The 15,204-nt window shown below is 36.0% G+C and overlaps 1 protein-coding gene and 1 non-coding gene across 2 annotated transcripts; one reads left to right on the top strand and one right to left on the bottom strand.

Moving 5' to 3' along the window:
* Positions 1-562: 562 nt before the first annotated feature.
* Positions 563-669, bottom strand: LOC133306509 (small nucleolar RNA R71). Its single transcript, XR_009750907.1, has one exon. It is a non-coding gene; the product is annotated as a small nucleolar RNA R71 (small nucleolar RNA).
* A 10,671-nt stretch (positions 670-11,340) lies between these two features.
* LOC133306505 (UPF0481 protein At3g47200-like) lies at positions 11,341-12,720 on the top strand. Its single transcript, XM_061506832.1, has one exon. The coding sequence runs from the start codon at positions 11,341-11,343 to the stop codon at positions 12,718-12,720; it is 1,380 nt and encodes a 459-aa protein (XP_061362816.1).
* Positions 12,721-15,204: the final 2,484 nt, after the last annotated feature.

Genomic DNA, 15,204 nt, shown 5'->3' with positions numbered 1-15,204 from the left:
TTTAGTTTTTATTTATTTAGTCTATTTTCTGGTTTTTGCAATGTGTTGTTGATTCAAAATCCTTTCAATTCGATCTAGAGATAGAGAAGACAGCTAGAAGGCTTAGAAAAGTGCAAAAGAGAGAAAAGAAAAAGAAACTTCTTGCTCGACAGAACCGAAGGAAGAAGCCATGGCTGGCAACGATCGAATTCAGAATCTTTTAAGAACCTTGGGAGATCATATGACTCCAGCTCGAGCTCCGCAGACGGCAAGCAACGTTAGGCAAAACGTGGATGCTAACAATTTTGAGCTCAAGCCAGCACTGCAACTAATTCAAAATGACCAGTTCGCCGGAGGAAGCATAGAAGATCCCTACATTCATCTCGCGAATTTTCTGCTTTACTGTGACACTTTAAAGATGAATGGAGTCTCTCGTGATGCTATCTTGCTCAGCCTCTTCCCATGCTCACTGAAGGAAGAAGCAAGAGGTTGCTTGCAATCACTTCCTCAAGGAAGCATCACCAACTGGGATGACTTGGCGACCAAATTCTTAGCTCGATTTTTCTCATCTTCAAAGATGGAAAAGCTCAAGGCGGATATCACTTCTTTTGAACAAAAAGAAAGTGAATCTTTATATGAAGCATGGAAAAGGTTCAAAGGACTGCTCAAGAAATGTCCACAATATGGTTTTGAAGCCTGGGAGAAAGGGAGAATTTTCTTCCAAAGGATGACGCCTAACACAAGAACCTTGGTGAATGCTGCATCAGGAGGATCCTTGAAAATGAAAAACTCCTGAGGAGGCATTGGAGTTGCTGGAATCTATAGCTTCCCAGGAATTTGATAATGATCCAATACCGCAAAGGAGAGAAGGTGTTATGAAGCTAGAAGGATATGATGCATTGTTGGCATAGAATGATCAGATATTGCGAATAGACAATAAGCAACAACAACAATTGGATGCCCTCACAAAGCAGTTCACAAACTTCCAAGTCTCTTCAGTCAATACTCCTCTAGTTAGGTGTGGAATATGTGCAAGTGCTCATGCTACAGAAGAATATGATTTGATGAAAGCTCCTGAAATTGCTAATGTCAACGGACTTTGGTATGATCAGAAAAACCAGAATGATCCGGGGAGAAACCGGTTTGGAAATAACTACAATCAAGAGTGGAACAATCAGAATCAACATCCAAGATTTAGTTACAAATCCAACCATCAGCTCAACCCTCCCCTTCCAGTGCAACCACACCCCCAACAACAAAGTAACACTTCTGAGTGGGAGAAAGCTTTTGCCAGCTATCAAATACCACTTCTGATTACATACAAGGTGCAAATGCTTTCAGAGAGGACACATATGCTTTTATGCAAGAAACTAGATCAGCACTCCGAAATCAAGAAGCTTCCATATGAAATCTGGAAACTCAGATTGGCCAGTTATCAAGGAAATTTTCTAAGAGAGTTAAGGGTACCTTCCCGGGAGACATTGTCTTTAATCTTAGAGAGCACTGCAATGCGATTACCACAAGATGTGGGACAGTGATTCAGCCTATAGAGAAGCAACCTGAAGAAAATGAGAGAGATGTGGAGGCATCAATTGAAGAGAAGAATAAAGAAAAGACAAAGAATAATATTGAAGTTGACAAGAGCAATCTTGAAAAAGTTGAAAGGAAATTGTGTAAGTGGGAGAAGAAGAAAGCTTTTGAAAGGCAAGACAAGCCCTTAGATCTCTCCCCATATGCTCAAATTCCTTATCCTCGGAGATTAAAGAAAGAGATTCAGAAGCAGCAGTATTCAAAGTTTTTAGACATATTCAGGAGGTTGCAGATCAACATTCCTTTTGCTAAAGCTTTAGAGAACATGCCCAATTATGCAAGGTTCATGAAGGATCTATTATCAAGGAAGCGTAAGTTGCGGGAATGTGAGACGATAAATCTGAAGGAGGAATGTAATGCAATCATCCAAAAGAAGTTACCTATACTAAAGTCAAGGATCTAGGAGCTTCAGCATTCCATGCACTATAGGCAAAGTGGAAGTGGAAAATGTCTTATGTGATCTTGGAGCTAGCATCAATGTCATGCCACTCTCCATGATGAAAAAGCTGGGGATTACTGAAGTGAAGCCCACAAGGACAATAGTGCAACTAGCTGATCGCTCTTCAAAGCTTGCTTACGACATCATTGAGGATATATTGGTTAAGGTTGAAAAGTTCATCATTTCTATTGATTTTGTCATCTTGACATTGAGAAAAATGTCATTATTCCTATAATTTTTGGAAGACCTTTCTTGGCAACCTCAAGAGCACTTATTGATGTGCTTAAGGGTGAGCTGATCTTACGAATAGACGGAGAGCAAGCAGTATTCAAGTTCTTTGACAAAGAGGATCTCACACCTAAATTTCAACCGCAAGATCAGGTTTACTACCTTGGAATAAAGAAAGAAAAGGAGGAATCTCCTCAAGAATGTAAGCCAAAGTTTAAGATGGATAAACCTAGTAGCAAAGGAAAACATGTAAAAGTCAAGTTCAAAGTTCCTGAGACCACTTTACCTTATCCATAAGCAGAAGAGCACTATGGGAGGACACAATTTATGAATGATGGACCTTGGTCATCACCAAGCTCATGCTTTGAACCACCATGATCATAAGTCAGAGTTTTTCAGGTATTGAGAGTTGCAAATCATGCAGCTATAAGACAGACTTTTGAGGAAGACGGGGAGCAGGAGGACTGACCAGATCATAGTCTCACTTTTATTTTATTTTTGCATTTTCTGTCTTCTTTTATGTTTTCATTACAATTTTATACTTTCATTAGTTCTATTTTGATAAGGTATTGAGATAACCCTAAAATACTAAGTGATGAATGGAGATCCCACGAACTAAGTTCAAAGAGACAACTACGTGATGTTCGACTGTTAAAAAACTGTGGAGTTTCTAAACTCATACTCACTCCTATGACAAGACAGTGTATTTATGAGGGTAAGCATTTAGGCTTTTAATTGTTTCTTAATTTGTTGTATTCAGATGATGTATAGAGAGTTACATCACAAGAAATAACCTATGTGAGTGTGAAATGAGGGCTGCTTCTGTGAGAATTTTTCAGAGGCCGACTCTCTAAAATACTTGCAGAACCAGGCAGGTGTCCCACGACCAAAATGGGCACAACAAAGGACCAACAATGCTAAAGAAGCAATTGTGTGACTCCTATTGTCTAGGTATACACTAAAGGTCGACGGTTCAAGTCGTCCAGACCACCAATTGACCGAGTATATCCGATAGATTTTCACTAAAGAAGGTTCAAAGGTAACTCTACCTATCTCGATGCAGTTGTTTTTAGTTGAGGAAATTACACTTTGCATTTATATTCTTACGCATTTTAGTCACGATGAATTGACTTCTTATCCATGTAGGAGATTGTTGGAATTTATGTTAAAATTGTATAGACAATCTATTGGTTATGAATGAGAAGTGGGTTAAGGAAGAAAAGAGAAAAGAGAAGTTGAAGGGGTGTGTGGGTTTAAGAAGTCCCACATTGGACAACTACTAGGAGGTAAAAGAGTTTATAAGATCCCACCTCACAGTCCTAAATTGCCCCTTAGGGCACTACAAATTTTGGGGAGGGGAGAGGAGCTAGGTGGGCTAAGAACCACCACACACACGCGCGCGTGTCGCTGCCGTCCGGCTGGCTTGGCTCGGTTCGTACGTGTTTGTGAAATAATAATAATTTTTTATTAAATAATTTTTAATTTTTTGTCCAAAATTTCCTCTGACTATCTGTTGCTTCCCTCTAATTTTTTCAAACCCAAACGTTTCTACCCGCTAGTTTTTTAGCTTTTTGAAAAGAACTGGTTCTTACTTTTCGCGAACTGGTCATTGGTTGTGCATGTTCACTGAAACGGTCACCGGTCGTAACCGTTCGCGGCTGTCAATCACGGAGGTTCGCCACCGCTGGCGGTTCATCGTGACTGGTCAATATCTATAAATAGACCCTGACACCTTCAGAAATTTCATCCAATTTTCTGCACTGTTACTCTGCTAGATTTTTTCCTTTATCCGGTTTGCATCCTCCTTTTTGTTTTTCGGTGTACCTTCCTCTGGCATATTTTTTGTGTTCGTTTGGGCTGTTGACTGATAGTGCCACCACTCCTCAGACGAAATTCGTTCTATCCTGGGAGACACTTGTCCATCAACCTTTGGCATCAGTGAGGGGGTAAATTGTCTTAAGGAGACACATTCTGTGGGCTCAAATTTAATCCATCATGCTGCATACTTTCATCATTCTGTCTCATTATCTAACATATAAGTCTGTTCTAATTTTACTTTTGCAATATAATTATGATTATTAATCTCTTATGTTCTATACATGTGTTCAAATCTCTTAGTAATTTAATATCACCCACTGTCTTCATATAACAATCCCTTAAGACAATTTGGTATTTTGGACCTGTGATCAGTATATTCTATTTTTGGTTTATATATTGTTTCTATTTTTATTTACTGTGTGATTATCGTATTAATTTGTGTGATTAATTTTGATTTCTGTTTGTGTAACAGAAATGACAAGTGCAAGTACAAACTCTGCCAATCTTACCACCTCTGTTCCAATGCATGCTGACAAACATGAAAAACTCAATGGGACTAATTTCAAGTGTTGGTAACAGAAGAGGTTGTTCTATTTGAAAACTCTGCGTCTGGAACGTTTCCTCAAGGAAGATGCTTCTAAATTGGATGAGGGAGAACAACCTGACAAGGAAAAGGTTGCTGCCATTGATGCATGGAAGCATTTTGACTTTTTTTGCCGAAACTATGTTCTCAATGGTCTAGACAACACATTGTATAATGTGTACAGTACCTTGAAAACTAGTAAGGAACTTTGGGATAGTCTGGACAAGAAGTATAAAATTGAAGATGTTGTTTTAAAGAAATTCATAGTTGAAAGATTCTTGGACTTCAAGATGCAAGACCTCAAATATGTTGTGAGTCAAGTTGAAGAACTTCAAGTGATTGTGCATGAAACTCATGCAGAAGGAATGTCTTTTAATGAGTCTTTCCAAGTTGTTGCTTTCTTAGAAAAATTAACAAATTCTTGGAAAGATTTCAAGAATTATCTCGAGCATAAGCGCAAGGAATTGTTACTTGAAGATCTGAATATGAGATTGAGGATAGAGGAAGATAATAAGATTTTTGATAAGAGGAATGACAACAATCATATGGTCTCTAAGGATAATGTGGTTGAAGAGGGATAAAAGTCAAAGAAGAGGAAATATTCTGAAGATGAAAATGCTAAGCAAGGAAAGGGCAAAAAGTTCAAAGGCAACTGTTACAACAGTGGGAATCCTGGCCACCGTGCAACGGACTGTAAGAAGAAACAAAAGAAAGATCAGAGGAAGCCACAAAAGTTCAATAAGAAGAAGAAGACCCCTCAAGCCGACATGGTTGATATTGATGATACGGTTGAAGAACCGAATCTGGCAGCAGTGGTAATGGAGTGCAATCTGGTGGGAGATACTAAGGAATGATAGGTAGACACTGGTGCTACCAGACATGTCTATTTAAACAAGTGGATGTTCTCCTCCTATACTCCTACTAATAATGATGAGAAGCTTTATATGGATAATTCATCTACTTCAAAAGTTGAAGGTGTGGGTAAAGTGGCTTTGAAGATGACATATGGCTAGATAGTGACACTCAATGATGTGCTCCATGTGCCTGATATTCGCAAGAACCTAGTTTCTGGATCTCTGTTAAGCAAGAATGGCTTTAAACTTGTATTTGTTTCTAATAAGTTTGTACTTACTAAGAATGATGTGTATATAGAAAATGGTTACCTTAGTGAGGGCCTTTTCAAACTGAATGTGATGACTGTAAACAATTCCAATAATATTAATAACACCACTACTTCTGTTTACTTGCTTAAGTCTTCTAACTTATTGCATAATAGATTAGGACACGTTAATTTAAAATCAATGAAGAATTTAATTCATTTAGATTTACTACCTAAATTTGAATGTATTAATAAAAAGTGTCAAGTATGTGTTGAATCAAAATTTTCGAAATTGCCTTTTAAATCGATTGAAAGATCAACCGAGTTGATAGATTTAATACATACTGATATATGTGACATGAAATCTACACCATCTAGGGGTAATAAGAAATATTTTATTACATTTATTATGATTGCAGTAGATATTGTTATGTGTACTTACTTAATAGTAAAGATGAAGCTATTGTTGCTTTTAAGCAATAAAAAAGTGAAGTTGAAAATCAACTTAACAAGAAAATTAAAATAGTAAGGAGCGATCGTGGGGGAGAATACGATGGCCGCTTCGAGGAATTCTTATCCATGTGGGGGATTGTTGGAATTTATGTTAAAATTGTATAGACAATCTATTGGTTATGAATAAGAAGTGGGTTAAGGAAGAAAAGAGAAAAGGGAAGTTGAAGGGGTGTGTGGATTTAAGAAGTCCCACATTGGACAAATGAGTAGGAGGTGAGAGAGTTTATAAGGTCTCACCTCACACTCCTAAATTGCCCCTTGGGGCACTACACATTTTGTGGAGGGGAGAGGAGCTAGGTGGGCTAAGGTCCACCACACACACGCGCGCGTGCGTCGCCGTCCTTCTGTCCAGTCGGCTCAGCTCGGTTCAGTTCGTAAGTGTGTGTGAAATAAAAATAATTTTTTACTAAATTATTTCTTAATTTTTTGTCCAAAATGCCTCTGTGATTATCCATTGCTTCTCTCCAATTTTTTCAAACCCAAACGTTCCTACCCTCCTATTTTTTGAGTATTTTGAACCGAACCGGGTCTTACTTTTCGCGAATCGGTCACCGGTTGTGCCTGTTAATCGAACCGGTGACCGGTCAGTATCTATAAATAGACCCTGACACCTTCATAAATTTCATCCAGTTTTTGCATTGTTACTCTGCCGAATTTTTTCCTTCATCCGGTTTGTATCCTCCTTTCTGTTTTTCGGTGTACCTTTCTCTGGCATATTGTTGTGTTTGTTTGGGCTGTTGACTGATAGTGCCACCACTCCTTAGACGAAATTAATTCTATCCTGGGAGACACTTGTCCATCAACCTTTGGTATCAGTTAGGGGGAAAATTGTCTTAAGGAGACATATTCTGTGGGCACGGATTTAATCCATCATACTGCGTACTTTCATCATTTTGTCTCATTATCTGACCTGTAAGTCTGTTCTAATTTTACTGTTCACTGTAATTCTGATTATTAATCTCTTCTGTTCTATAAATAGGTTCAAATCTCTTAGTGATTTAATATCACCCACTGTCTTCATATAAAAGGTTATGGGATCTTCCGAAACCTGCTGCAGTTCTACTCCTCATCTCATGGTCTACTCGTGAAGTAGAACTAAGGATATATGTGTTGGATATTTCTGAATTCGCCATGCCAGAAGTAGTACCCTTAATATCATTATTCACTAGCGAAGCGAAACTGGGGAAACTTGCATGATCATGTGCGATATCGGTCGAGCTAACACTAACAATTTGGCTATCTATTTGCGAAGTGAAAGATAGGGTATTTGCTTTGGTGGGGTTTTTAGTTTTTTGTCCCTGTTTGGTAGTATTGGGGTTCATTTGCATAGAGTTTTCCTAAGCTTGAATAGAGATAATGGAAGTTGCATGCTTTCATTGTAACCAAAGGATTTTAGTCAAGTCTTTTATATTGTTGCTTGTTGCGAAATCGGCAAGTATACCATTCGTTTCAAGTAAAAAAGTAATAAGTAGAGTATCGTTCCCACGAGGATTAATGCACCAAGTACTAGTTTAACTATTCCCCTTAAGTTGGAAAATAAAATTGGTTTGGTTTGTGAAAGTAATGAGTGTTTATAATTTAAAAACAGAATTTAAAATAAAATAATATTTAAAAACAGAAACTTAAAAACAATTAATTTCCAACGCATGCAAGAAGAGATCAAGAATGCGAGAAAATATTGATGAAAAATTTATAAGAAGAATGTATCCAGGATGCACTTCACCTCCGATCCTCCCTTATATTCCTATATTGTATTTTATAATTAATTAATTCGTTCGTTCAGACAATTCATTATTTCCCTATAAAATAGCTGAACCCTAATGTCTTAGTGATTTCAACCCCTTAACCCAATCAGAATTCTAATGTCTTAGTAATCCCTCTTGAATTAAGCATTAAGCAAATGAATTATGAGTCTGCAATTTATGTAAGCATATGTCTAGATCATACACAAATTGTTATTCTACCCTTGTTCAGATTAAAACCCCAATATGTCTATTGTGAATTCTAACCCTCAAAGCCCTATAATTTAGAATGGCCAATTCTAAACAGGATATGGAAAAATTATCACAAGTAGAATAAAACTAACTAACTAATTAAATTATAAAAATAATATAGAAAATAAAAAGGATTCACATCGGGTCCGTGATCCCAACTACAAAAACAAATTAGCCAGATATATTCATATCTGACTAAAACAAATTAAAGAAATAAAAAGTATTCATTAAAACAATAAAGAAAAAGAAGAAGAAGAAGAAGATGAAGGATCAATGATCTTCAGTCTTCAACTCCGTCGGAATCCTGATCTCCAGCGTGAGCTTCCAAGAATTCTCTCCAGCCAAATATTGTTTGTCTCTGAGGTCTGAGTCTCTATTTATAAAGTTGTGTCTTGCTTAGAAATCTTGATCAAATCTTCATTGTATATCTTGGGTCCAATTTCCTCTGATTCAAATCTTGATCATATCTCTTGATTTCAATCTCTTCCAAATCTTCTAATCATATCTTTGATCCAATCTTTCAAATTTTCATTTTTTTTTTTAATTTAATAGAAAATTTTCTTAAAAAATATTCAAAGGAAGATTTGATAAAATCTTCAATGACTCAGAAATCCAAAGCAACTCCAATTGATATCTTCAATTATCTCTTTATTGAGCTGAAATTAATGCAAAATATCAGAAATCTTATGAGAATATTATTGAGAATAAAATAACAATTTAATTATAATTCTCATAATTTTTAATTACTTTTAAATCAATGTCATGCTCATATTGACCCTTAAAACATAATAAATTGGAGACTCATCATTGCTCTCATCAACACGTTAATTTAATAGACTCTAATTATTAATTTACAAAAGTATATAAATTAAGGAGGACCAATTAAAGATGACAAAGTCTAACATTCATTAATTGTGTGTATAGACAGCTAATATGGCACCATTGTTTTTGAATGTCGAGGTCAATTTCTTAAAAATACGCGTTGAGGAAACATGACAGCCTAACTACTTATAAAACAAACAAACAAGGGGCTAATCATAGTTATTGACATTCAAGGTAATTATAAAAAATATTAAATTTTAAAAGACACCGACAATGAGGATTGCATGAATCAGAAAAGAAAAATGTTAGTATAAAAATATTTATAACACAAGAAAAACCAAATTATAAACCATATATATATAGTAGCATTCTAGCTCTTGAAGTGGCGCTTAATTCATTTAAGTTATTATCGTGACCTACAATATTATGTTTCGTATGCTTTTTCATCGTAGAAAGGAAATGAAGAGAGCCTAATGAGGGAACATATCCTTTGCTTACTATCGATTTAATAACGGAATTAAAGAGACTCAAAATGATGAAATTTCGTTAGCAAGGGTTGGCACACTTGATCCAACCTTAAGCACACAATAAAATTGGTTGGTCTTTGTTGACCATGCTTTTAGCTTATAAAGAAAGGGATGAACTTTCGGTGGCTCCATCGAATCTCTCCGTGATTCTATGGACTGATGAGATAATTAAGAACCTGTTTGAATACTGTTTCTAAAATAGTTTTTCAGTTTTCAAAACAAAAAAAACTCGTTTGCTAATATTTGTTTTATAAAAATAAGAACTGCTATTTATCCTTTTTCTTTAATGGAAGTCATAAAACTAAGCAAATGAAGGAAAGTCTCCCCTGTAATCCATTGTCCTTATTCTGACCATTGCCACGATTCTAATTATCTTTTTGAGGTCAGTCGGCCCTTTGAGTATTTTCATAAATTTAAACTTTTTGAGTTGACTATGAAATTAATCTTGAGTCGGAGCTTAACAACAGTTAAAGCTTATCATCCTTCCCAAAAGATGTATTAATGAGATTGAAATCAGGTTCTCTCTCCACCTACTTAGTTTCTGTCACCTACTTAGTTACACCCATTGGCTACAATTGGCACTTTTTTATACCAACAACTATCTAATGTCTATTTTTTTCTATCGGTTTATCGATTATCCAATTGAGTCGGGTAGGACTACAAGGGCGACAAAACATTCCCTAACAAGTTTTTACCACAGCTATATACCCAAGACTCGAATTGGAGACCCCAACTTAAGCTGGAACAATTCCTTACTAATTAACCCACGTACTTAGTGGTAATATCTATTTTCCTAACACTAGAAAGGTATCATTATCTTATTTTATGATGTTTTACCCTTCAAAATATAGGGCAAGTTATATTTACAAATTTTTACAAACTAGATTATCTTCCTCCGGGATAACACTAGATTTTATTATGTTCTCCCTGGAGAAGATAGTATAATTCATAAAAATTTGTCAAAAAAGTTTGTAAACCTTCCCCTCAAAATATATATAATTAGTTTATGGGAAAAAGAAGTATCCTTTTGATTGACACAAGCTTGTGTCATTTTAGGTGTTTTACACAAAGTACGACCGGTCGTACTTTGTGTAAAATTGAAAAGTTACTTTTTTTTCTCTCTCCCCAGTCACATCGCTGACGTGTAAAGTGAAAAAAAGAGTAACTTTTCAGAATTACACAGAGTACGACCGGTTGTACTCTGTGTAAATCACTAAAAGGACACAACTTATGTCCTTTTGAATGATACACACTAAACCCTTAGTTTATAATATATATATATATATATATATTGGATACTTAATTTATAGTATGAGTAAACACCCTTTTTAGTCCCTGTCAATATCTACGAAGTCCTTTTTAGTCCCTGGGAATAAAAAAGGACCAAATTGGTCCCTGAACTTACAAAAAAAGGGGTCATGTTAGTCCTTATGTCAACTCCCAAATATGTAGAGTGACCCTTTTCTTGTACTTTCAGGGATCAATTTGGTCCTTTTTTATTGTCAGGGACTGAAAAGGACTTCGTAGATATTGCCAGAGACTAAAAAGGGTGTTTACTCTTATAGTATTTTAGCCTATGGTTTCCATGTGATCCACTCTCATTGCTGTGACAATTTATACTTCTTTATACCAACATGTTGCAAATGTCTCTTTTCCAAATACAATAAAGTTATCAGCTTTATGTGATCCACCGAATCAAAAGGAGACCTTAGACATCTACCCATCAAATCAAATTTTTCTTATTCGAGATGGAATCTGACTTGAGTTGGATGGTTCCCATTGAAGTGATGCTAGGTTCCCTCAATCATGGAGAAGTTCAGGCATGCAGCATTTCTAGTGTTCCAGATGAGATTCGAGACCCAAATGACGATGCTTACAAGCCAAAGCTTGTTTCCATAGGACCCTTACACAGAGGAACCACAAGGCACTTGCAATTAATGGAAGAGCCCAAATGGCATTACATGCGCGAGTTTCTTGACAGAAAAGGAAGCCAAGAACAAACCAGAAGATCAGAGTTAAGGTTAAGAGATTGTGGCATGGAAATTCTGAAAATGGATAAAGTAATTCGTGCAAGCTATGGAGGTAACATCGAATTGGAACCTCACGAGTTCGCTAAAATAATGATAGTCGATGGTTGCTTCTTGTTGGAGCTTCTCATTAGGCTTGGAAGTTACATGGAGAACAAGACAAATAGTACTTATTCTGAAGACCCTATACTTGAAACTGAGGAGAAGGTTTTCTCTGTTCTCAATGATATCACAATGCTTGAGAACCAAATACCCTTTATTGTTCTCAAGAAGTTATATAGGAAAGTCTTCCCCAATGGCACTGAAATCAAAGATGATCACAGGGTTGCTGATATTGTAAGGAAAGCTTTCGGGTACCCTTTGATGAATAGTTCAGGAGGGGCTCATATACTTCACTTGATGCACTTGTCCACTATTGAACAGAACCAGCATGGGAGTAAAGAAGTGAAGAAAGCTTCTAAAGAACTAGTGCGTTGTGCTGCAAGGTTAAAAGCTACAGGAATAATGATTCAACCTGGAAACAATAGCTCCAATCTTGATAATAAGTTGGTTGATGTGTTCAACTTTGACATCAATTTCAATGGCAAGGTGTTGGAAATCCCGGTGCTGCATATTAAGGAAACAACGGAAGTTAAGTGGAGGAATTTGATTGCTTGGGAGCAGAGTAGAATATGGATAAGATGTAAATACACTTCGTATGCTCTGTTCTTTCAAGGTTTGATTTGTTGTAAGCATGATATTGAGTTGCTTGAGGAGAATGGAGTTATAGTGAATGAGTCCAAGAAGAGCAAGGAAGATTTGCTTACACTATTTCGCACAATCTGTGAAGGAGTTGAGCACATGGATTCAAGTTATAGTGAACTTTGTGTGAGCTTGAACGAATACAAGAGAGCAAAACCGTGGAGAAAATGGCCTATAGTCACTTGGCATCTGTGCAGGGTTATCTTCGAAATTGTTGTTTACTATTGGAAAAACTGGTTCACTATTTTGATACGTGATCATGTCCCTACAGTGTGGAAACTCATTGGAGTGTTGGCAGCTATAGTGTTGCTAGCTCTCACTATTGCTCAGACATATTACTCAGCCCACAGTAGTCACTAGTAAAATCTAGTCTTGTTTAGAGTTGATTTCACCAATTCCATCTATAGCAGAGGAGTAGCACAATCCTGCTACTTAAAATGTTTTTCATTAGTCCTTTGAAGCAAATGTAATGTTTGTTTCTGAATTGGTATCATGTTGATCATTTACTGCTAAATCTTAATGTCTTAAAGAATGACTAAGCAATTATTTTGATTTAATTTTTTTTTTCTTGTTTATCTATTAGTTTCAATTGTTAGGGAGATTATTCTTCTTATTCAAATGTTTTGAGTTCGAGCCTGTAACACATCATTTTGTGAAATAAATAAATAAAGCAGTTAACACATCCAATGTGGACACAATTAATAAATAGAGGACATATTTAAAAATATTAAACTCCCTTTTAATTAAGGGAAAAAGTATCTAATGTTACTTCAGATAACTTTGTCTAATGTTCATTGAAACGACGTCGTTTTGGAGTTGAAAAATTAAAAAATTAGAATGATAAAGACTATTATAACCCTGAAATAAATTAAAATTACAAAAAGTACCATGATTCTGTCTAAAACGACGTCGTTTCGATGAACATTAGATAAAGTTATCTAAAATAACTTTAGAAAAAAGAAACCTTTTAATTAATCATTCGTGTAGGATAGTTAGATTGTTCAAGTAACATGTCCTTTAGTATAAGATGTTTTGTAAATAACATCACTTGAAAGAAAAAAGGACATAAAAAATATTCTACTAAAAGTAAGAAACATAAATTTCGAGGAATGAGGTAAGTGGGTTGCATCCAGGAAAGAAACAATAGGGTTGAAATTTTGTCTCTGTCTGTGCCTCCTTTTTTTTCTTTTTTCTTTTTTCAAAACAAAGTGGCCGATAGGAGTGTTCGCGTTCTGGATTGGATCGGTTTTATAAGCAAAAATCATCCGATCAAATTCCTTCGATTTAATCATATAATCATCCATTCGGTTTGGATTTTTTTTCAAATCCGATCCGATCCAATCCAATTTTTTTCGATTTGGATTGGATCGGTTTTCGGTTTTTGAAAATCTTAAAATTTATTTCATGATTATTGTGCAAATAACATATTTTGTATATATTGGCTTTGTAAATTTTATTTTTTTTGAAATACAAAAGCATTAGTAAATTATAATATAATTTTTTTTTTGGACAATGAGATATGAAGCTTTACAAAGATAAAATTTTGCTGATGAGATGTGACTAAATTTTTTCTTGGGTTTTAGTTGATAGGTTAATGGGTCTTGAGTTTAAAAAATTTTGGGCTATGATTGTGGAAAGACCCAAGTAGGTAGAGGGAAATTAATATATTGGATCGGTTTGGATTGGATCGATTTTTATCAACCATCCAAAAACCGATCTAATCCAATTAAAATTTGCGATTTTTTTCGGTTTTCGGTTTTTCGATTTTCGATTTTTCGGTTCGGTCACCGCGGTTTGAATCAGTTTAGATCGGTTGATGAACACCCCTAGTGGCCGACAGATAAAAGTTGGTATCTACACTCTTGCTCATTTCATTGAAATGTTGTCCATAAATTGGCTCAGAATTACAAATTACAAATAAATTTGAATTGGCAACAATCTGTAACCAACTCGTAAAATTGCAACTCCTAAGAAAACACAATCAGCTCCTATTAAATACAATACACAATCAGCTCCTATTAAATATAAAATGCAATCAGCTTCTATTAAATATAAAACACAATCAACTCCTATTACCTTAAATTTAAAATTCAAATAACCTCCAACACTCCCCCTCAAGTTAGAGCATGTAAGGATGAAATCCCTAACTTGGAAAGGAAACCATGGAAGGCCGAGTGTCCAAGAGCCTTTGTGAACAAATCTGCCAGCTGAGACTGAGAACGAACATGCGTTGTAGCAATATGACCCGCGAAAATATGATCCCGAACAAAATGACAGTCAAGCTCAATGTGTTTAGTTCGCTCGTGAAATACTGGATTAGCAGCAATGTGAGGTGCTGTTTGATTATCACATAGGAGATCCATAGGACCAGAATGATTAACTCCAATACTCAAGAGAAATCCTTTAAGCCAAATCAACTCTGAAGTAACCGCAACCATGGCCCTGTATTCGACCTCTACTGAAGAACGAGCTATAGTGACTTGTTTCTTTGTTCTCCAAGATACAGGAGAGTGACCAAGCATGACAAAATAACCTGAAACAGACCGCCGTGCAAGGGGACATGATGTCCAATCTGAATCACAATAACCATGTAACTTTAAATCACTAATAGAAGGCAGCAAAGCACCCTGCCCGGGACTCCTTTCTATGTAACGCAGAACACGAGTAACCGCATGAAAATGTGTCTCATGTGGCGCCTGTATGAACTGTGATAAAACATGAACTGCATAGCTCAAATCAGACCTAATGATGGTCAAGTATACAAGTTTTCCAATAAGCTGTCGATAACGTTCTGGTTGGTCAAATAAGGGTCCATCATCAAGAGCTAACCTATGATTTTGTTCC

Source organism: Gastrolobium bilobum, unplaced genomic scaffold, assembly GCF_033153095.1.
Source record: "Gastrolobium bilobum isolate Gb01-03AN ecotype WA unplaced genomic scaffold, APGP_CSIRO_Gbil_v1 utg9844, whole genome shotgun sequence".
NCBI classification, from domain to species: domain Eukaryota; kingdom Viridiplantae; phylum Streptophyta; class Magnoliopsida; order Fabales; family Fabaceae; genus Gastrolobium; species Gastrolobium bilobum.
This window is presented reverse-complemented; position numbering and strand designations above follow the sequence as displayed.